Source organism: Eptatretus burgeri, chromosome 5 (genome assembly GCF_056783735.1).
Source record: "Eptatretus burgeri isolate ZD-2024b chromosome 5, Ebu_testis_v1, whole genome shotgun sequence".
NCBI lineage: Eukaryota > Metazoa > Chordata > Myxini > Myxiniformes > Myxinidae > Eptatretus > Eptatretus burgeri.
This window is the reverse complement of record NC_140965.1, coordinates 67,551,062-67,575,636: the sequence shown is the minus strand read 5'-3', so window position 1 is coordinate 67,575,636 and position 24,575 is coordinate 67,551,062. Positions and strand designations below refer to the sequence as shown.

General features: G+C 43.5%; 1 protein-coding gene across 5 annotated transcripts in view; it reads right to left on the bottom strand.

Annotated features, from left to right (window-relative positions):
• Positions 1-24,575, bottom strand: part of GLMN (glomulin, FKBP associated protein) — a 93,691-nt gene that overhangs the window by 46,009 nt on the left and 23,107 nt on the right. For 3 of the 5 annotated variants that reach the window (XM_085882241.1, XM_085882244.1, XM_085882240.1), the window contains 2 exons: positions 5,515-5,620; positions 1,262-1,387 (listed from right to left, as the gene is read on the bottom strand). In XM_085882241.1, coding sequence (XP_085738367.1) covers positions 1,262-1,387; positions 5,515-5,562 — 174 coding nt within the window. In that variant the 5' untranslated portion in view covers positions 5,563-5,620. Of the gene's footprint in view, positions 1-1,261; positions 1,388-5,514; positions 5,621-16,168; positions 19,290-23,919; positions 24,010-24,575 lie in introns of those variants that run through there. The other 2 variants (XM_085882242.1, XM_085882243.1) reach the window with 2 other exon arrangements.

The window sequence follows — 24,575 nt, the reverse complement described above, 5'->3', positions numbered from 1 at the left end:
TATGTGTCTTAATGTCATTATAATACTTCAAAGAGGTACAATTGCTCCTCCATGAGCCCATCATTACCAATACACACTCTTACAGAGCACTGGTGCTGCTGAATCAGTCTCCTGGCAAGGGTGATGCCAGGTGGTTTGCCGTTGCTTCCCCACCAGTCTTTCTACATTCAAGGCAGGAATTTGTAATTTGTTCAGGACTCCAGCGATAACTTCTCATCTTTGTCAAAGACACCGTGGGATCCTTAATGTCCATCAATTACCAGTGCTGGCAGATGGGTCCTCCAGCTAAGGCCAAAAAAAAAAAATGTTGCATTGGCGTAACCCGCCCGACCCTAAAAATTCCGCCGACCCTACGTTTTTTTTTTGTTTTTTTGCTATCGATTTCAAGTATCTTGTTGATTGCGATCGCGATCGCAAAAACCCGGAAGTGTTTCGGACAGAACCCGCCGACAAAAAGGGTGGTACTCGAGCCGGGGGAGATTTTGGGAGGGATTTATTAGGATTTATTAAATTTTTGGATTTATTATCCAAAAATTTTGGGATTTATTAGGAAAAAAAAAATAAAAAAAATAAAAAAGATCCCGACCAACCTACCCTATTTTTCAGTGACCCGTCGTTACGCCAATGCAACATTTTTTTTTTTTTTGGCCTAACTGTCCATCCAATATACATATGGCACCCACATTTATGAATCGCCCTGCCTACGAAACACCATGATGATAGTTTATAGCTGAGCCAGGATTATAACCCAGGGCTCAACAGCTCAAAGTGAAGTGTGCAACTCAAAAAGCCATCCTGCCAGCCCCCACGAGCCCCGAGTTGAATGGTAAAAATAAGTAAATAAATAAACAACCTGCTTAAGTTGCACAGGTTTCTTTTTAAACAATTTTAGCACCAGAATGGCGCCAGATTACTGTTAAACTTTATTTTCAGCTTTCGACAACAATGACATCATTGCCAAGAAATAATCCTCCAAAGGACCGTTTATCAGTAATGGTGGTTCAAATTTATCTCCAGGAACTTTAAAACCATTATATTCACATGTATAAGTACAGTAATACAGTATAGATTAAATTATTGAAAATTATTTCCCTTTAGCATCTACGATATGATACAGTATAGTATAGGATACAACACAATGACTGCAAAGCAACAAATTGTTGTGACATCTCATTCATTCTGAACCCAATTTTACATTGCAAATCATGATTGCTCCCACCATGAGGATGGCAAAATAATTGCCATTGTAGGAAGCAAATACCTCATTGCACTCATCCTGCACAGCACGGAGCACACATTGAGAATTCCCATGCTGCAGGCAGAGCTTCACTGCCATTACAAACGAGTCTCCATCTTCTGGGGATATTTCCTCCTCTGGAAGCCTCACCTGCAGGATGCAAATATTTACATTGGAGTATCTCATCCTTGTAGATGTTTAGGATTGATGCATTAAAAAGGCATCAAGTTTCACATATGGCCAGTGAAAGAATGAGAAAGGAGACGGGAGGGAGTGTGTGGGGTGTGGGGGGAGAGTAGACGGAAAGGGAGGGAAAAGGAATGGCGAGATGCGTGCAGAGACATACACGTGTGTGCAGAGAGAGGGGGACAGAGAGCTAGAATGAGAAAAAAAAACAGATAGGAGGAGTGGAGATGGCACACTGCACAAGGGTTTCCCTTGTGAGAGCCAAGTGGATCATTCAATAATAACTCAGCTCATGGTCTGGTGTTGGCTTAATGGTTAGGTGGTTAGGCCATCAGCCATGGCTCAGGAAGTGCCTGAAAATCAAGTTTCGTTCCACTCATCGAGGGGGGAGGGGGGGTAGACAAAACCTTGATAACATGACAGTATATATCCAAATACATACGTATGCACACATACGTATGTCCACTCAAATAGCTGCAGTTAGTGTATTTTCATCTTGAAAATCGATGCATTCCCCATGCTCTCTCATTTGAATTTTCTCTACTCGGATCACGTGTGGGCCATGTGACGCCTCGACAGCCAACAGATCGGCTGACATCGTATGCAAATTACGTCAGACTGTCATGTGACCAGCTAAGTTGTCCAAGATGGCAGCTTCCTGCAGGGAGGAAATCACTGGCAGCTGATCGGCGATTTATCGGTAATTTTTGATGAATATGGCCAGTGAGGACGCTCCCCCGTGTATTATTCACTAGGACAATGTAGCAAACGAAGAAGTCAAACGTTTTACGCCTGTAAGATGGGATAAATGGAGAGAAAGTGTCAACAAATGGCTCATCTTAGACGGTCACGAACGACGTTTAGCCGAGAGTGCCGGCGCGGGAGGACTAACTTCGATCATGGGCCTATTGTACCCGGAGTGCCGGCGCGGGAGGACTAACCATTGTGTAACGCCAGCGCATCGACCCATCAAATGAATGCCATTGACCCTGCCTCAGACAGCTTTATATATAGCCGGTCAGCCACGGCCGGACATTACATACATACGGCCGGCGGAGCAGACAACTGGGCAGTCGAACCGGAGCTGATCGACACTTGAGGCACACCCAGTCAACGTGAGGATTGACTTTTCCGCATCGCTAGTCATGTGGCGTCTTCATCTGGGAAGAGCAACCCTCGCCTCGCCATCGTCAGGGTGGCCTTTGGCCAGCCCCGCAGGGTTGAATCGATGCAACGGGGCCCCGGGCGGTATCGTGTGTCACGGAGAGTTGATTCAAATATATTTATATATTTTCCACCCATGTAGTTCGGCTCAAGTGTTTAATATTTCCAGACCTCACGGGGTGGAGACCCAGCCTCCTTACCCGTCACCGCATCAGCCTCTAGATATATCATGCCCCGACTACTACAATATTTAAATCATGCCCCGACTACTACAATAGGGAAAGCGGGGTAACCTAATTTTGGCTTTTCGTGGGAGTTGCAGGTAAGTTGCTAGCCAAAGGATGTGTACTGCAGTCCCGTTGCATTGTGAATCGGAAGTAAATAGAACTTTATTTGCAAGATCAAACCAGATATATACATAAATATCCGTCATCAAGAATTATCCGTCATCACAAGGTGGGAGGCTAGGAATTATCTGAGCTGACCAGACGCGATAGTATCTATTTTTCTATCTAGGCATCACTTGGATGACAAAGGTCAATTTGCATCAGCGTTTATCCAAGCAACCTCTTCTTCATCATCATCAGAAACATCAGCATCATCACTGTTTTCGGTGTTGGCATTTTCATAGTTGGTACATTTACACATATCTGTACACGGTACATTGTTTTTTCGACAAGAGCACCTCAACCCTGCAGACTTCGAAACATTACAAGAACAATAGCTTACTTGTAAGAGAATATCTGGACCTGGATTCAATCGCATCCATGTGATGCCGAGTTTACCATCAACCATTTGCCAGCCATGTCCTCCAGGAGAAGCCTGGCATAGTCTATCCAACACTCTCTTTCTTTGAACCCTGCAGTATTTATCTGCTCTATTGCAACTGAGGCAGACAGCAGGAAGGACGTGTCGCCGTGAACTCTCAATATGTCCAATGCAGAGCGCAGTTTTTTTTTTGCGATGGTTCATTCATGCAATCATCAACAATCGCAGAGTCATCATGCATGGTTTGTGAACAACGTTTCTCAGCCCCACGTATTCTTTTTGCATCGATGAAGTGACGGTAGCAAGTGTCGTGATAGCCCAGATGACTAGGGATTTCTTCACACTCGATATACACTAGTGCACTCTCGGCTAAACGTCGTTCGTGACCGTCTAAGATGAGCCATTTGTTGACACTTTCTCTCCATTTATCCCATCTTACAGGCGTAAAACGTTTGACTTCTTCGTTCGCTACATTGTCCTGGTGAATAATACACTGGGGAGCATCCTCACTGGCCCTATTCATCAAAAATTACCGATAAATCGCCGATCAGCTGCCGGTGATTTCCTCCCGGCAGGAAGCTGCCATCTTGGACAACTGAGCTGGTCACATGACAGTCTGACGTAATTTGCATACGATGTCAGCCGATCTGTTGGCTGTCGAGGCGTCACATGGCCTACACGTGATCCGAGTGGAGAAAATTCAAATGAGAGAGCGCAGGGAATGCATCGATTTTCAAGATGAAAATAGACAATAACTGCAGCTATTTGAGTGGAGAACTTTTGGATATATACTATCATATCATCAACGTTTTGTCTACCCCTCCCTCCCCCCTCCCCCGATGAGTGGAACGAAACTGCATGATACAGCTTACGGCTGATGGCCTAGGTGGGCTTTGGATCCTCGGGTCCTGAGTTCAAATCCCGTTCAGCTGTTGAATTAATACCAGGTGGGGTTGACTCTGCCTGTCATCCTTCTGAGGTCAGCAAAATGAGTGCCAGCTTGCTGGTATCCTGTGTCGGAGTGGCGACCCGTCCAGGATTGTGCCCAATAGCCAATGAGACTGCTTAAGCAGCACCGACGCTCTGCACAGAGGATGGTCCCAATCTGATTGGATGATTTTTTTTCCTTCCAACAAACAGCAAGACAGACAGAATGACCCAAAATAAAAAAATAAAAATAGGTCAGCCTGCCCACCAAGTGTTTTGGGGGTTATGGCCTCTAAAATAGGGTGGCACACATATTTTGCATTTCAAAATAGGGCCTGTTTAAATGACGTTTAGGGACGATCTTATCTTGCAAAATAAAAGAGTATGTTAAACCATGACTTTGAACCCCGTGGAAGATTGTAGAGCCTCCATTCCTTCAAAAATGATCACTTTTGCCATTTTATCATGACCTATATTTCCAAACAGGAATTCAAACTTACGTTCATGAAATTTAGGAACTTGGGGTTTCACTCAAGCCCCACATAAATAGCAGGGGAAGTCCACATTTTAGATATAGCAAATATCAAGGCATGCATCAATTATTTAAATCATTTATAAATTCTTCAGTGTGGCTCGATTCAAAATATGAATCTGGGGAAAAAGAAAATGATAAAAATATACCCTCATGGTAGTGGACGGTTGATCGTGTGGACAACTGCAGGGCATATGTAAAGGAATGGGTCCAAGGCCTTTGTGCGATATCTGTGGAACCCAGCAGCTCTCCCTATATGTCCCCAAGCCACGCAGGGGATCGTCTTTGTTGGCATCCATGAGGAGGAGAAAATTCCTCCTTAGGAAATGCCCCACTGAGTGCGGTGAGAAAAGCGATGCCATTGTTGTGACGTCACTGGTACCCAGAATGCTCTGGGAAATGAGGGCACTTTCCTCAAGTTCAGTGTGCGCGCGCGCGTGTGTCTGTGTCTGTGTCTGTGTCTGTGTCTGTGTCTGTGTCTGTGTCTGTGTCTGTGTCTGTGTCTGTGTCTGTGTCTGTGTCTGTGTCTGTGTCTGTGTCTGTGTCTGTGTCTGTGTCTGTGTGTGTGTGTGTGTGTGTGTTTGTGCTTGTGTTTGTGTCAGCTCCATTACGAGCCTCAGATCACGTATTTAAAAAAAAAAGAAGAAAAAACAAACAAACACGAGACTCATTTAAGCCAAGGAGTGCACCCATCACGTACACATTTCTGTAACACGGCAGTCAGGCCATGATCTTGCATCGAGCACATGGACTGGTGCTAGGATGCAAGCAGAAGAAGACGCGTCCTCCTGCAGATGAGTACAATGCTGAAAATACAAGCAAAAATAACAAACATAAGATGAAGGAAAAGCCATCCTGCCTACCCACCCAGCATCACATCTCTAACATCCAATCCAACAAAACAACACACATTTTTACCCCAACAGTAGGATTTGAAGAGAATTTTAACTTAACATTGAGTAAGACGATGCAACAACCGAGAAGCAAAAACATCTTGATAGCAATAGTGATATGGTTTTATTTCTATTTTTGTGACAAAAGGAGGAAGCTGGAAAGCAAAGATCAATAGTGGAGGCATGTGTAAGAAAAAGGGAACTGGAATGGGAAAGGGATAACATATGGATTGGAAGGGACCGCAAGCAGCCCCGCAATAGCGCACACACACACACACACACACACACACACACACACATACACACACACACACACACACACACACACACTCGCTGATACCCATGAGGATTGTGAAAATGTACAGACTTTGCACATGGCAGTTACAAAACAGTTACAAGAGGAAACAAAATCACCCCAAAAACATGAAAATCAGTTCGTTTTGATATTTCATTTCCCAACTACATATCATGCCCCTGGCTGTTCTATCGTACATCAGAAGGCAATGAGTTTGCTTTTTGTAGTAAAATTTATCAGGATTGCAGAACATTATGTTCATTGCTGAAGGCACCTTCAAGCTATAAGGAAACTGATCATTGTACGTACTTTGCCTGGCTCAGTACCATTCTGAAACTAAACTGTTCACCCGTTACTTTGTATTTATACCCATGTCAATATTTTGAAGTGTTAGTTTGTGTGCTTGTACGTCATTCTTTCGTGGCCACACCACAGTACCTAGAGGCCCCAAATTTTGAGTGTAGATACTTCAGAATCTGGGCAAGGGTTTAAGCTAACACAAGTTGGCATTAATGTCTGTTTTGAGAACAACAAAGGCTGCTATAAAGTATATTTGGATGTGGGGTCAGGCAGTGCTTCCGCCGGCTCATAGATACAAGGTAGCCACCATGAGGCCAATAACTCCATTGTTTTTCAAAGTCCAACACGTCCCGAAACCAATGGCGAGAAAAAGCTCACCCAGCCAGGTAGCGCCGGTGTAAAGACTTCAGGCTACCCCCCTTTCAAGTTACCTCACGGTAATCTGAAATCGATTTCAAGTTACCCCCGGGGGTAGCCTGAACCCGATTTCATATTACCCCCCTCCCTGATTTAGCTGAAATGATAAATTCTTATGCCCACAACTCATGATACGTTTATTGAATAGAACATGTAAAACATACAAGTTTGAAAGCTCGTCTCAAAGTCTGGAAACAAAAAAAAAATGTTACAAAAATGTTAATTGTATCAAAACCACTCATACACTTGTTCAAAGTGCATGACATATTATATACAAAGATTCAACCGAACAAGAGAAATTTAGAAGGAAAAAGTATAATAATTACAAGAGTGAATATTCATTAGGGATACAGAATTACAACTAAATTGTGAATTAAAAAATACAGTCCACTGCACTGTTTAATTCAACAAAAGTAACAATAACAAAAGCTTAACAAATTGCAGGCTCAAAGTGGTGTGACAAATTGCTGATCATAACAGCTTCGTCAGCATGAATGTCTTTCGTATCTGTCTTGAGTGGTTTCTACCTGAACCATTTATTGTCATTTCCACATTTCCAGTACACGTAAATCCGATTGTTGAGGATTGTTGCCATCGCAAAAATCTCAACTTCAGTGCCCCAGGTTCCAAGGAGGGCCATCTTACTCGTGTTTATATGCTCTACAACACTAGAACAGACACCCTGGAACAAACTGACATTGTCCAAAATGAATGAGATAATAATTACCTGCAAAGACCATGGTTTTCTTGAGTTCCTGTCAGAATCTGACTGAAGCAACGGAACAGACAGTTGCCATCGGGTTTGATTCTGTAGGTCCTGAGGGGCTGATTGATTGGAATGTTGCATGTACCTGATCCATGTTTAAATTTGGTGGAACGTTCAAAATCGAAGTTCAGTTGTTTTGAATGAAATTTCTGCCAATCTTCACAAACAGGTGTGACTGTAATGGAGTCAGTAGACATGGATTCTGTGATCTCTAGTGAATTATCAACTACAGGTTTTGATGAGGTCTTTTCAAGAAGTTTGGTCCGTTTTAGAGCTGGGGCACTCTGAGGTCCTTCATAGGTTTTGTGCTTTTTAATTGGTGAGGATGATTGCTCAACATATCGGGTGAGGTTGGTGGAATTAACTTTCTTTTATCGCACTTTCTTTTGATCTGAAAGTCGGTAGGTGTTTTTGCCACAAACTTCTGCCACAGTGGAAGGACCTGTGCAGCGCTCTGTAAAACACCCTCCCTTTCTGTCCACGCGTACTAGATTCTTGAGCAGAACTTGATCGCCAACAGTAAACTCGTGTTGTTGATGTTTTTTGTCATATTGTTCCTTTTGAATGGACTGTGCTGATTTAATGTTGGAGGCAAGTTTAGCAATCATGCTGTCCCGAATAGATGTCATGATGTCAATTTTGCTGATTATGGATTGATCACTGTCAATGCTATCCTGATGCTTGGAAGTTTGGTTGTGCTGCAGTTCAACTGGAAGCACAGCTTGCCTGTTGTACACAATTTGGAATGGAGTCATTTTGGTGGAAGAATGTTTGGATGTTCGATATGCAAACAGAACTGCTGGTAAGCATTCAACCCAGTTGGATCGGTCCTCAAGGGATTTTATGAATGAATCCTTGATAGCGCGGTTCTGACCCTCCACAAGGCCATTTGCTTGAGGGTGATAAGCACTCGTTATGTGTTGTTTGGTTCCAGTTAATCTATGCAGCTCAGCTGAAGTCTTGTTAACAAACTCTCTTCCTTGATCATTAATTTGTATTTCCACACAACCATGTCGACAGATGATGTCCTCAAACAGAAACTTTGCAACACTTTCTGCTGTGTGATCTTTCAAAGGTCGAGCCTCAGGCCATTTGGAGAAGTAGTCCATAGCCACAACAATACAACAATAACCATCCTCTGTTTTAGGCAGATTGGTGATATCAACCCCTATTTGGACCACGACTTTACTTGGCAGTGGAACAGGATGAGGTTCACCAACATCAACCTTGCGAACAGGGTTAACTTTCTGACAACGACCACAAGCCAACATAAACTCTCTGACATCCCTGCCCATATTTTTTCCAATAAAATCTCTCCAAAATCTTTGCCTGGTTCTGTCGATGCCAATATGACTTCCCAAGCAACGGGCTGTATCACTATCTCCAGGGCTCACGTGTATACTTTTGATAATACGTCTCTGCTTATCCCTATCACGAATTACCAACACCTCTCTGTACTCATTTCCAGAATTTTGAACTCTCTCTCTGCTCTATGGCGATAGTAGAGTTGACCAGTTCATTCAACATAATGCTGAGAGAGCCTACGTAGGTTTGCTTTAATATTTTTTGACATTCCATCAGCATATTTGTTGTTAACAACATAACACTGAACAACAAATTTCAAAAATTTTTTTTTACTGGAGATGTGTAAAGTGATTAAGACTAATTTGGGTACGCTGATTTCAAAAATCATAACCGTTTTGCTGTATCACGTCAGGATTTTCAGGAACAGAAATATTCCCATTGCCTAGAAGTCAGGATTTCAATGAAATTTACATATGTCTTTAACATGTCTATTTCGTACAATTGTTGTTAACTTGTGTTATATTTCTTTCTTTCAGATAAAGATGAGTAGGCGTTCCTGTACCAATCATCCTGACAACTTCTGTTATGTCTGTGGTCGGTATACCAAAAAAGATCAACAGCGAAGTATATCTACAGCAGTGAAAATGAAGGCCGCCTACTTTCACTACTTCGGGTGTAAGGTGGGGGACCAAGAACAGAGCTGGGCACCACACATCTGCTGCACAAGCTGTCACACAACCTTGACTCAGTGGTTGGTGGGCAAGCGCGCGAGCATGCCATTTGCGGTGCCCATGATATGGCGTGAGCCGCAGAATCATCATGATGATTGTTATTTCTGCTGCACAAGCATCGCCAGCTTCAACAAGAAGAATAAAGGTCACATCAAGTACGCTGACTGCGTCTCTGCTCGTAAACCTGTGCCTCATGATGACGAGAACCCCGTTCCAACCCCTCCAGCTGATCAGAACATAGCTGTAAGCAGTGGTGAAGAGGATGGTGATGATGAACGTTTTGAACCCGACACTCAAGAATCACACCTTCTGAACCAGGGAGACTTAAATGATCTTGTAAGAGATCTCTCGCTGTCAAAGGCGAAGGCAGAGCTGCTTGGATCAAGGCTGCAGGAGTGGAATCTACTTGAACCTAACACCAAGATATCCTTGTTCAGAGCACGTCACAGAGACATGGCTGAGTTCTTTGAGATGGAAGACACGATGACATTCTGCAGTGACATCAACGGTCTGTTGAAAGAACTTGGGTGTGATCACGATCCTGCAGACTGGCGCCTCTTCATCGACTCGGGGAAGAACAGCTTGAAGGCTGTTTTGCTCCACAATGGCAACGAGAAACCATCAGTCCCACTGGTTCACGCGTTCGGCATGACTGAGACCTATGAGACTATGCGGCAGCTGCTTGATTCCATCAAGTACAATGACTTCAACTGGCACATCTGCGGAGACTTGAAAGTGGTGGCGCTGTTGTTAGGGCTGCAGTCAGGCTACACGAAATACATGTGCTTCCTTTGTCTCTGGGATAGCAGAGACGAGAAGAATCACTGGACGAAGAAAGATTGGGAAGAGCGAAAAGAGCATGTACCTGGTCGACACAACGTGAAGTATGTCGCCCTTGTCGACCCAGCCAAGGTTTTCCTTCCACCACTCCACATAAAGCTCGGCTTGATGAAAAGTTTTGTACGGGCAATGGATCTGAATGGGCGTGGGTTTTTATACCTCAAGGAAAAGTTTGGCAACACCTTGTCGGAGGCCAAGATCAAGGCTGGTGTCTTTGTTGGACCGCAAATCCGACAGATTATGAAGGACGAAACTTTTCCGACAACTCTAAACCCCAAAGAGCTGGCAGCGTGGAGGAGCTTCAAAGCTGTGACGGACAACTTCTTGGGGAACGAGCGCGCGGACAACTATGAAGAAATAGTGCAGCAGCTGCTGGAGTCCTTCAGGAAACTTGGCTCCAGGATGTCCCTGAAAATCCATTTCCTACACCAGCACCTGAACTTCTTCCCTGACAACTTGGGAGCAGTCTCGGACGAGCACGGCGAGCGATTCCACCAAGAGATTTCACTCATGGAGACGCGTTACCAAGGGCGGCACAACCCGAACATGATGGGCGATTTCTGCTGGTTCCTGCATTGTGAAACTGACACAGAGCAGCACAAACGCAAAGCCAAATGCCTAAAGCATTTTTAATTACATTCTAGTGGAGTTTTTCTGTAATTTCTATAATTTTGAAGCATTCATGATGAAATAAATGAATAAATGAATTTTTGTAAATTTCATTGAAATCCTGACTTCTTGGCAATGGGAATATTTCTGTTACTGAAAATCCTGACGTGATACAGCAAAACGGTTATGATTTTTGAAATCAGCGTACCCAAATTAGTCTAAATCACTTTACACATCTCCAGTAAAAAATTTTTGTTGTTCAGTGTAATCAAAGATCACATCAACGTTGTCAGCTTTGTCTTGTGAGACAGTTGTAGAATTGCGTTCTTCAGCCATTGTTAAGTTTTTTCAGCAAAAAAACAATATCCAGCAAAGGATTAAAACCATCCTTTCGAGGTCACTGAGGCACCAGAAATGTTGCGAAACCAGAGCGCGGACATCAGCTTGAGGTGTGAAGTTATGAAAAGGACGGGGTTTAGCGACTTATTTCCTTCCGAATGCAAACATAACGCGATGTAAAAACAACGCTCAACGCACGGCACGTCAAAACAGAGGCCACCCTGTTGTGACGTCAAGGCGGCCTCCGTTTTGACGTATCATGCCATATCGTTTTGAACCATATGCGCAAGTTGTTGAAGGCCCTTCAATGAAGGGTCTGCAGTGGCCGGTAGTTTTGCACAAAAAAAACAAAATATCGACATCGGAAGGCTCCAGAATGTTGAATGGTATGAATCTTGGCATATTATTACGTTAGAAATTTGAAAAATATATTAAAAGTATTGCTATTGCGAGCTATTATTATTGCGAGCTATTGAGGCAGGTGTGACGTGCTCGTGATAATGCTTTAGCACTGATGGATAACTTATCCTGTTATTTCATTGGTGTGGATTGAACGTTGATTCCACAAATTAGGTCTTAGTATAAGTCGCCATTGCGTAAAGTACATGGTACCATGGCAATGATTTGTCTATTAAGAAGACAAAATTAAATAATGGGTGACAGACATGTTATTTCTTTGTTCAGGTGTCTGTGTGGTTATTGCCAGCCAACGCAAACAATGAAGGAAAGTACATGTTGCCTGGAATCAGACAAAGTCAATGATAAGTTGGCAAACTTTGATGGTGACCTTCACTGCCTTACACACCATGTTGGCTGCGATATGTATGTAATTGAATGTACCTGTATTGGATACAGACAAGGGTTTCCCAACTCAGCATCCTCATCAGTAAGATACCCTGATACTTTCTCGATCAAGAAAGTATTTTCAACTAAAAGAATGACAACCTAGATACACAAGTAGCTATTGCTATTATTTCCCTTGTACGGATGATACAAATATACCAGCTACAGGCAGTTTGTCAGATGGAAAAAAATAGATATCTGCGCAAGGAGTTGTGTGGTGGCCTGACTTTTGTGGCTTCAGATATCCCCACCTTCCATAAGTGGTCATGTGTAAGCTGTTTTCATTGCCTTTCTTATACATTGATTTTATTGCGTTGTTACCATAAGTGTAAATATAGTCTGAGTTGGTTAAAAAGATATACCAGTATGTCTATTTGTATCAATTATATCGAAGAAGGATATCATAAAAAGATGGCAAAAAACTATAACTGTATGAGAAATACTGATTTCAATTAATAACAATATTAAAATAAAATCATTCATAATAAAATCAAAATTCATTGCAAACTCTTTAAAGGATGTCACGTGGTCAATAGTTTTTCCCTAATTAGTTTTCAATATCAATTAAATTACTATTTTTTGGAAATAAACTTACATAAATAAATGTTTTGAGGGGGGCAATCTGAAATTGTAGGGGGTAGGATGAAATCGATTTCAACCTACCCCCGGGGGGAGCTTGAAATCGATTTCAAGTTACTGGGGGGGGGGTGTAATATGAAGGAGAGGGTAATTTGAAATCGCTACACCGGATAGCCCCTGCTAGTCCTCTTAAAATAAACTCACGTTTGAAATATGGTACTCCCACTCGTCATTAGTACATTGATTGATCAAAGAACCTTATTTTATGTGACACCTCTCTCGGAGCCATGTCCTCGCTTCATTAGATGTGTCCTCGCTTCACTAAATTACTTTACAAGTATACAGTGTTAACACTACCTCTTTCAGATGTAATTTCAGACAAGCCAACTCAAGTTTTGGGCCTGATTATCACAATTGTAGCTCCAGTCTCACGCACTCATGGCCACACAAGCTCATCTCACTGGTTTGTCAGCCTTCTAGGAGCAAATGGAAAGTTTTTGCATTTTTTGTGATTGGACGTTGAAAAATCACAAACGTTGTGTCCTTCATGATTCGGTTTTGAATAGTATAGCACTCTAGCCAGTGCGATAAAAGAACAAAGCATAAAGGTGTTCTTAAATAATTTTGTGCTTTTTGCAACAATGATTATCATCATGAAATTATAAGTATGTTAGTGTTTCATAGAATCTTGCAACTCCACAATTCTTTGCAAAGCTATTTCAAATCTGAACATGCATCACAAACAAGATTCATCATGTTGCTTGCTGTGCTTGAAGATCCTATGACTGAAATACACTTGCTTTTCAATGAGTCAGTACTTCGTACTTTCACTTGCTTCAACCGCCTTATGCAGTGACAGGATCCCAGTGTATTCCTAGGTACTGATGCAATTCGAGTCTTCAAAAAGCTGCTTATTCTATCACATTGGATGCCATCAAACAGGTAGATGATATCACAAAGGTGTATTTTTGAGAATATTACAAACCACCAAATGACAACAAACTCACAGTTGGAACAGCAACAAAGCAGAGGCTGAAAAAAACCTTATTGATGAAGGTAACATTTGTGTTGATGAAAAGGTAACATTTGTGTTGAGTGACAGAATTTGATGTGAAAGCTGCTTCTCAGGCCTTAAATAAATTTCTCTTTGTTGATAGTGTCCTCAACCATGCAAGATTCTTTTCATTTTGAAAGGAACAAAGAGTGTACATTTGACTCGGTGGAATTTTTCTGTGCATAGTACTCAGATTTGCTAGAGCTATCACCTGCATAGATGGATAAGCTGTGAGAGGAATTTGGAGATGACCAACTTCTTGAGAAGCATGACCTTCCTGATACATTCTGGGAAAAGGCATGAGTCAGGAGCTGTTGAGGTCTTGATATTTGGTCATTTTCTTGAGTTCTGTGTTATTTAGACCAAAATCACTGGGTACTGAAACCTCAATTAGCAATGCCTTCTTTTCCTTTTTGTATTCGAGTACTATGTCCGATCACAGTGCCTTGATTTCTATGTTCACACTGGATGGGATCATCAGGTCATACATGAGCATTATGTTCTTGTTTTCAATGATTGCTTTGGTTCTTATTTCCAAAAGTATTGTGGAACTGGGAGATTGAAATTTCTACAGATGTGCCAATGGATGACTCCACATACCTTGTTGTGTCTTTGTGTGTACAGCTGTTTTGACATGAGCTTTTCACATCCCGATAGGAGGGGATGCGTACTCCGTTTCTACTTAAGCCGCTGTCACACCTTGACGTTTTAGCCAGCGTATGCCGATGTATGAAAAATTTGGCGAATACGCTGGCACACGTCGAATACGTTATGGGTAAGTTTTGTATAAGTTAAGAGCACGCTGAAGCACGCTGGCATACATCGTAGTACGCCAAGCTAGTCATGCACAAAATTTGTTGACGTGCTCGGCGTATGACTCACACATTCCGCATACGCTGGCCAGAAGTTGTAGGCACGTTATGCGATCGTTGACACACGCTACTTGCAAATTACTCATAAGTCGAAATACGTCGAGGTAATTTCTAGCATACCCGAAACTTATTTATAACCTATGAGTAACGTGCTTTAAACCTATGTGTAACGTATCTCCAACGCATATTGACGTATGTAGACGTATTTGACGTCTTCCGGACGACCACAGAACTTACTGAACGCGTTTCTAACTTATATACCGTATAATGGCGTATTGGCAGCGTTTAGGGGAATTGGTATATAAAAATGGGGTTCACAGGAGGAATCCGTCAGTGTTCCAGACTCCATGGTGAGCAGATGTCCATGTCATCCAAGAGATGGAGGAACCGGCAAGGCCGAGACGAGAATACCTACTAACTGTCCTCCAACATCAACATGACCTCATCGATTTGACACTGTACCAGTTGCGTGCCAATAGAGCCAAGAGAAGAAGAGGTGAACGGAGGAGAAGGAACTGGGTGAGACCATGGATCGGGAGGAGACGGCAGTTTGGCATGTATGACCAGCTCATGGTGGAACTCCGTAACGAGGAGTTCTTCGAAGTTTTCTTCGGCATGACGGTGATGTTGACACTTCGATGTCTAGTGCGGTTATGATTTGAATCGTCGAGCGGCAGCCTTTTAATAGGCTACGCCATGTGATCGTCGGGGATACGCTGCCGCGCTATGCATAAGTTAGACTATCGTTGGGCATAAGTTGTGAACGCCGACAACACGCTAAGCATTCGTTGGTATAAGTTATCGAAACGTTCTGTGTACGTTACTAATACGTTATGCATACGTCCAACTCGTTATGAATACACTATTACACGTGGCTCCGCCCATAATGGGCGCAGCACGCCCATTCTCAGGAAAACACAACTAGATCATGATATAAACCTCCCACCCAAATTTTATCAGGATCGGATCAAAACCCACGGAGCTATGCTTGGGACAGACAGACAGACAGACACACCCATAACGAATATAGTGGTCACTTACTGACTCGTGAACCAAAGTATATATATATATATATATAGATATCGCATGTGTCAAAAAGTTTTGGATGGATTCAGCCAAAACTTGGGTAGGTGGCAATAACTAGCTGATTAGATTTTGGTGAAGGTCCAGATACAGATCCGGCCATCATTGAGATACAAAAAGTAAACTGGTAAGCCTGGAATGACTTAATGTCTGCCAAAAGTCCCCAGCCATCACCATAGTCAGTCATTCTCTTGTCATTTTGTCAGAGATCTTGCAGGATGCATTCAAAGGTTTCAAGGGCAGCTTTGTGAGACATCATACACTCATTCCAGATGAGCTGACATTCCTGCATGACCTTTGCTTTGCCAAAGCTGCTGCCAATGTTGCAGGTTTGTGTTCCAACCAGACATGGCTCATTCTCCTGTATGTATTCAGAAAGCTGTCCATGTTTTAGATGGTCTCTCCCAAAATATAATTTAAAAGCTCACCATCATGGTGTCGTTGTGGATCAGGGAGGGCAAATGTTTGAAGGTCTGAGCCACCCAAAGTCTTGATGTCCTCAATGATGAGAACTTCATTGAAGATGGCATCACTGGAGTGAAGTTCCAGATTTGGATTTTGCACTTGTACCTGGTGCAAAATGTCTTCTGACAGCACATGTCTATAGCATGAGAGCAAACAGATTTCACAGCATGCATGGTGATTAAGTGGAGTAGCTTCCTCCAATGTGCATCATCTTCCAGGAGTCCTCTCAGCAGCAAGCCTGTTTGTAAGTTTCACAGATTATACCATCCACGGTTTGCAAGTCTTCAAAAGATACTGGACCTTCGATCTCATGCAGAAGCAGACACAGGTAAAAACATTCAAAATTGTTTGGGTGCATTGTGTACACACGACCAAATGCATCACTTGCTTTAATATCTGACTGCTCTGGCACATTTTGGGCTGCTTTGCAGTGGGGACACTTCTTGCTGCCAACATTCGATCTGTAATACTTTGGTACCTGATTATACAAACAGTCAGAAGAAATTCATCTTTCCTGCAGAGTTGGAAGAAAGCAGCGAGAGTTGTCTTATGGAGCTTGGGCATGCTCAAGTGCATTTCACTCAGTGAAGTACACTCTTTGACCAATCTCAAGGTGTACACCGAGATGAACCACTGTGGGGTGTCGCTCATTAATTGGGAAGTTTAGGATCCTCCAGATGGCTTCATTGCTGGTAATGTGTCTTCCAAATTCATACTGCTGAACTTCATCATGCCCAGTCTAATCCGTTGTCCTGCCAAAAACAACCATGTCAGATATTTTGTTGACATACTTGCACACACATTTGACTGATTTCACAGAGTCACAGGACTCATTTATGAGTGCAGTGACCAGTTGTCAGAGGAGTGGACAATATGAGGCAATACATTTCCTTGTTTCAGGACTAGGTGAAGGTTTTGCCAGTTTTTCCTCTTTTTCTTTTTCTCAGTAGCCCTCCACATTTAATGTTCCTCAGCCTTGTCTTGGGCAAAGTTTAAAATAAATAAATAGATCTGTTGTCAACTTCAACCTCAGAACCTTGAACTTGAATGGTTGTTGTGAATCCACCATCTTCTGGTTTTCTCAGACGATACATTGGCTATCCATTCTGTCTCTTTCAGCAGATTTCATGGGAATCTCTTTGTGCACTCATTATCCTTCATGCATGCATATTTGGGATTGATGCTTCCATAGGGACCAAGCACCCTCTGTGTTTTGACAGTGTTAAAAAGAAGTGTATCCATTCAGTTCAGCACTGATGAAGTTATCCACTTTGTGCACATGTAGTTAATCTTGAAGCCACAGCAAGATGTGGGCATGAGGCAGGCCAAGCTTTTGCCACTCAATTGTGTACGTGAAGCACTGAATGGTTCCAAAAATCTTTCCTTTGGTAATGACATTCATCAATGCCTTCAATTTTTGTTGAAACAGTTGCCAGCAAATCATGGTGATCATGAGGTTTTTGGCCTGGCATCAGTTCATTATCCACTTCCTCCCAGGCTAGGTTGCAGATGAAAATGATGAAGAGGTCAGGGCAGCTACAGTTTCACACATGTATCATGGAACCTGAGTATGCTCAGGCATCTAGTGGGAACTTCCTGTCAAGCTGGAAGGCAAAATGACCAATTGCCCAGCATTGGCTCTGTCACCATCATTATTCATGACATCCCTAAGGTGGACATACTTTTCAACTCGGAGTTTCTTCTGATTGATTCGGGTCAGTCTGAGCCTGTCGTCTCAATTTTGGCATACATGTCCACAACAAATTGGTGGAAGAGATTTTTGTATTGCAGGAGGTGAGTGAAGCTTCCAGCTCACAGCATCATCATGTATGTATAAAAGTCCATGGCAGAGATCTTTTGGGTCAGCAGGAATGCTGGGTTTCTCGCAGTTAAAAATGGTATCGATAATCACCCTTCCAGAAAATGAGTGGATACTGTCGTGCATCATATGATCGGTGTGTCTCAGTAATTCTCTGGAGGGAGTGGTTCTTCAGTTGCAGCACAATGTCTTGATTGCCGTGATGTTCACCGGCCAGGATGACAGCTTCTGATGTGGCGGGTGCATTGGAATGACACTCATGCTTACCAGCTGGAGTTTGTCTGCATGAATGACAACTTTGTACTCTGGTGTAATCTTCTCCATGGCACAATTTAAACTCTGAACATAGTTGTTTTCTTTGTGGAGCATCTCTGGAAACTGCAAAACTACTTCCAGCTTTGTTTGGATGACAATGTTGTAGCACTGGGGAGCTTGTTTGGTATTGTTACCCATGAAGCAAATTGGCATGAATTTGGACTCTTCAAATGATAATGGCTGCAGGCTGACAATCCTGTGATACACCTGTACCTTGAAAGTTTATATGTCGACAGACTCCCTGATCTCCTGAGTTGTGCCAAAATTTGTCATTTGGAAGCATGAATTGTATCCCCAGCCATTGCTGATATATTTGCTGCAGAAGTTTCAGCTGCTCTGGCAGCAGCCATTTCTGCTCTGTTGGTTGCTTTCCTCATTGCTTGTTGTTTTGGTGTTTGAGCTGCTCTGACAGCAGCCATTGCTCTTCTGTTGGTTGCTTGCCTGACTGCTTGTTGTTCTGACGTTTCAGCTGCTCTGGCAGCAGCCATTGCTTCGCTGTTGGTTGCTTGCCTGACTGCTTGTGTTTTGAAGTTTCAGCTGCTCTTGCACAACCATTGCTTCTCTGTTGGTTGCTTGCCTCACTGCTTGTTGTTCTGAAGTTTCAGCTGCTCTGGCAACAGCCATTGCTTATTTGTTGGTTGCTTGCCTCACTGCTTGTCGTTTTGAAGTTTCAGCTGCTCTGGCAACAGCCATTGCCTTTTTGTTGTTTGCTTGTCTGACTGCTCGTTGTTCTGAAGTTTCAGCTGCTCTGGCAGCAGCCATTGCTGCTCTGTTGGTTGCTTGCCTGACTGCTTGTTGTTCTCGTATTTGATTTTTTTCAAGCAGCATTTGTTGCTTCCCGGTTCCTTACAAGTAGTCTTTCTCTTTGGGTTGGTGTCTCAGCAGCTTGGGAAGCAGCTTTTGCAAACCAATTTTTTGCCGGTTTGCTTCGTGTTGATCATCTTTTCTTGAATGGAGCCATGCTGCGAAATAAAGGATGAATTTTGTATGGATGAGAAAGAGATATGGAGAGAGGAGAGTAGATGAGGTGGGGGGGAGGGGGGAGGGAGGAAAAGAGAAGACAGACATAGGGCATAGAAATGGGGCAAATCTCAAAAGCAAAGCAAATCGTGTTTTGTACGCAATCATATTTCCAGCAGCCTTATGCAGAAGAGACAGAGAGAGAAATATGGCATGAGAATATTGAAATTGAAGCTATAAATCAACTTACGTTTCATTCCCATAGTTTGTCGATCATAGTTGACTGATTAGATGGTACATGCTTCCTATTAAAAGTTTTGGGGTTTTTTTTCGAAGCTCGAGAGCGTTTTTGCATTCCTCCTCTCTATTTGTCTGACATTGCGTTTCCCCGAACTCATTACCAAACCAACTTCAAAAAAAAAAAACAATACATACAATACATAAAGCTCTTTCTAGCCACTGACTGATATTAAAGATCGGTACCTTCCAGGTGACATAGAAAGCTGAAATTTTGCATGGTGATGGACATCGAAGCCGGTACACCAGTGTGGGGGATGGGGGTAGGGGGAATCACAGACTCATGTATGGATTTTTCCTGGTGTATTGGCTTCGATGTGTGCTGGCACGCAAAATTACTGTGCTTCCCCCATTGTCTTGGGTCGCTCACCTGCATTAAAAAAAGAAAAATAATTTATGGATGTGGTAAATCAAGTCGGCGTGAGGAGAAGGCACGTCGGCGTGAGGGGAAGGCACGTCGGCGTGAGGGGAAGGCACGTCGGCGTGAGGGGAAGGCACGTCGGCGTGAGGGGAAGGCACGTCGGCGTGAGGGGAAGGCACGTCGGCGTGAGGGGAAGGCACGTCGGCGTGAGGGGAAGGCACGTCGGCGTGAGGGGAAGGCACGTCGGCGTGAGGGGAAGGCACGTCGGCGTGAGGGGAAGGCACGTCGGCGTGAGGGGAAGGCACGTCGGCGTGAGGGGAAGGCACGTCGGCGTGAGGGGAAGGCACGTCGGCGTGAGGGGAAGGCACGTCGGCGTGAGGGGAAGGCACGTCGGCGTGAGGGGAAGGCACGTCGGCGAGAGGGGAAGGCACGTCGGCGAGAGGGGAAGGCACGTCGGCGAGAGGGGAAGGCACGTCGGCGTGAGGGGAAGGCACGTCGGCGTGAGGGGAAGGCACGTCGGCGTGAGGGGAAGGCACGTCGGCGTGAGGGGAAGGCACGTCGGCGTGAGGGGAAGGCACGTCGGCGTGAGGGGAAGGCACGTCGGCGTGAGGGGAAGGCACGTCGGCGTGAGGGGAAGGCACGTCGGCGTGAGGGGAAGGCAAGTCGGCGTGAGGGGAAGGCAAGTCGGCGTGAGGGGAAGGCACGTCGGCGTGAGGGGAAGGCACGTCGGCGTGAGGGGAAGGCACGTCGGCGTGAGGGGAAGGCACGTCGGCGTGAGGGGAAGGCACGTCGGCGTGAGGTGAAGGCACGTCGGTGTGAGGGGAAGGCACGTCGGCGTGAGGGGAAGGCACGTCGGCGTGAGGGGAAGGCACGTCGGCGTGAGGGGAAGGCACGTCGGCGTGAGGGGAAGCCACGTCGGCGTGAGGGGAAGGCACGTCGGCGTGAGGGGAAGGCAAGTCGGCGTGAGGGGAAGGCAAGTCGGCGTGAGGGGAAGGCAAGTCGGCGTGAGGGGAAGGCAAGTCGGCGTGAGGAGAAGGCAAGTCGGCGTGAGGAGAAGGCAAGTCGGCGTGAGGAGAAGGCAAGTGCGATAAAATGCACACAAACAGCAAAATTTTCTTTTTAACCACTGTGTTCAATGTAAAACTTGGCAGGAGCATTAAAAACCTATGCTACCTACCTGGCAAAGGCCACCCTCAAAGGCCATCCCTCTTTGCACCCCTCTGGTCGACTCTCTCCTACAGACCATCCTGTCCTATTCGTACATGCTACACTCTGGGGAAGCCATTTTAAATTTAAAACTAAACAGTCAGTCCTTAATAGTCCCCTCAACAGAGTGTGAGGGGTGGGGAATGAGGGAGAAGGGCGGGGGATGAGGGAGAAGGGTGGGGGAGAGGTGGTGGAGAGGGGAGGACTCTGGCAGGTGTGATGTCCAATTGAACGTCCTTCCAAGAGACGGCACATGCATTGATAATCACCCTGCTTGTGAAACACCTAAATGACAGATACCATCTGGGACGGGATTTGAACACAAGTTGGACAGCTTCATGTGAGCGTACATACCTCTCGAGACAGCTTAGCGCTATCCTGCCATGATGTAGCAATTCATTACTTTGTAACAAATGAAATTTTTTTTTACTCATTGTAATCATCTAATTAACCCGTCCCCCATGCAGGGGAAGATGGGGTTTTGCAATCACTTCTATGTGTCTGTCTGTCTCGGCCGTAGCTTTTTTTTTTTTTACCACTTGAGCTCTTCCCATAAAATTTTCAAGAAAGCTTGATGATGGTAATTATACAGAGGACAAATTAATAATTTTGTTACAATAATTTTCATTATTATGACCCTCGCCGAAGGAGAGGGTATTGCGTTTGGGTCTGTTTGTTTGTCTGTCTGTCTGTCTAAACAGAACTTTTGTGTTTTCTCCGCAACCGCTTGGCAGATTGAAACAAATTTCACCATAGGTGCAACTACACATGTAGAATGTTTTAACCACAAGTATGATGTCATAGGTCACGTGGTGTGGCAGCCATGTTGGAAAAACGGAAAACTTTTGGACCTCTGTATCTATGAAACCGTGCCAAGGAAAACTTGGTGCATGGCAAGTGCTGCTCATGGGGAGGGAATAAGTGTGATTTTTGATGACATCATTGGTGCCCTCGTTATGACATCATAATTGCACAATGGAATGCCACATCTGAAGAGTATAAAAATTTTTGAGGGTCATCTCAGGATAAAATGGTCCACAGAAAAAAAAAATTGATGATGTCATTGGTCACGTGATTCAGGAGCGATATTGTTTAAAAAAATTTTTTTAAAAACCTGCAAAAATCTTCTCTGAAGTGGCTGAACAGATCAAGGCAAAACTTTACACATATGACCGCCTATCCATGAGGAACAAGGTTCACACATATGATGCCATCGGTCACATGGTTTGGCAGCCATATTGGATTTACCCTAAAACCTATTAAAAAAAATCTTCTTCTCCAGAACAGCTGGAAAAATCGAGGGGAAACTTCACACAAATGTTCCTCAACCCATGGGTGTACAAGTTTGTTCAGGAATAATTGATAGGTCACATGGTTTAGCAGCCATATTGGAGTGAAGAAAAATATTAAATATTGTTTTCTCTGGAACTGCTTCATCAATTGATGTGAAATTCACATTTATGATCTAGTAGTGATGGGGAATGCGTGTTTTAAATGTCAACTTGATCAGACACATGGTCTGGCAGCCACAATTATTAAAATTATCGATATGGGTTCTCTTTTGTTTTTTTGTTAATGAGGCTCACTTGGCTGTGCTTGGATGGGTTTGAGGGTAGAGGAGTAGCAGCTGAAATGCGAATCCTATCCAGGTTCCTCCTGATGACTTCATCCTTGCTTTTTACTTGTTTGGGTTCCTTCTGATTACTACAATGCAGGACGGTACCTATTTGGTTTTCCATTTGATTTGAATATATTTTGATCCCATTCTAAATTCAGTTGAATAATGAATAATAATTAAAACACGCCATTGGTCAGGGTCAAGTGTCCGATTAAAGCATCATCAAACATTTGCATCAAAGTAGGACGTCTTGGTACGCGGTCATTATACACCCAAGGCTTGGGGAACATTTATGTGAAGTTTCCCCTCGATCTGTTCAGCCGTTCTGGAAAAGATTTTTTATAGGCTTTAGGGTAAATCCAATATGGCTGCCAAACCATGTGACCTATGACATCACATGTGTGAACCTTTTGTTTCTCATGGATAGGCAGTCATACGTGTAACGTTTCAGCTCAATCTGTTCAGCCACTTGAGAAGATTTTTGAAGGGTTTTTTTTATTTTTTATAATATAGCTTCCCAAATCACGTGACCGATGATATCATCAAATTTTTTTGTGTGCACCATTTTATCCCTAGATGAAACTCAATTTTTCATACTGATCATATGTAGCATTCTACATATGCAATGATGTCATAAAGAAAGCACCTATAACATCATCAAAAAAAAATCACACTTATTCCCCATGAGGAGTACATGCTGTGTGCCAAGTTTCAATTATTTCCTTGGTGCGGTTTCAGACATAGGTCCAAAGCTTTTTCCGTTTTTCCAACATGGCTGCCACACCACGTGACCGATGACATCATAATTATGATTAAAACATTCCACATTAGTAGTTGGCACCTGTGGTGAAAATTTCATCTCAATCCGACAAGCAGTTGCGGAGAAAAATATGAAAGTTCTGTGCAGACAGAGACAGAAAGACAGACAGACAGACAGACAGACACAAGTGCAATAGCCTATGCTTCGGTGAGGGTAAAAATGGCGAATTAAGACCCCATTGTGGGACAGTGAGGTGACCAAGGATGAGTCTTGATAAAGGATCATTAAATGAAAAAAAAAATCAAAATCAAAATTACTCATAGAGCGACATTTAGCGAAACAGAAAAAAAGTAGAATGGCACTTGGTAAAGCACATACCTCTGCCAGGTGTAACAGTTTACGTTTTGTATTCCACTGATGGGCTGGATCCGAAACAAAATCCAATCCGCTTGTTCTTGTCACCTATTCAACTCATCCACCTTGTTTTGTCATAACTCGTCCACAACTTTTTGAGACATAATGATATCACACACACACACACACACACACACACACACACACACACACACACACACACACACACACACACACACACACACACACACACACACACACACACACACACACACACACACACACATTGGCCCAATCTATCAATTTTAGAAATTAGGCCTGTGTTGACCTTTTGACCTTTGAAATAAATGGTGGTTAAATTAATTAACCTGATTTGCAAATCCTGTTCAAATTTCAAATCAATCAGATGAAAATTGAGGATTTTCGAAAATTTGCCCCAAATTGGCCTTTTGACCTTTTGGCTGGCTTATGTTGACCTCAAAATTAATATGTGGTTGAATTCAGCAACTTGATATGCAAACGCTCTTCAAATTCCAAGTCAATTGGATGAAAATTGAGGATTTTAGAAAATCTGGCACAAATTGGCCTTTTGACCGGTGTTGATCTCAAAAATTAATAGGTGGTCGAAATCAGCAATGTGATATGGAAATGCTCTTCAAATGTGCGCCAGAAAATCGGAT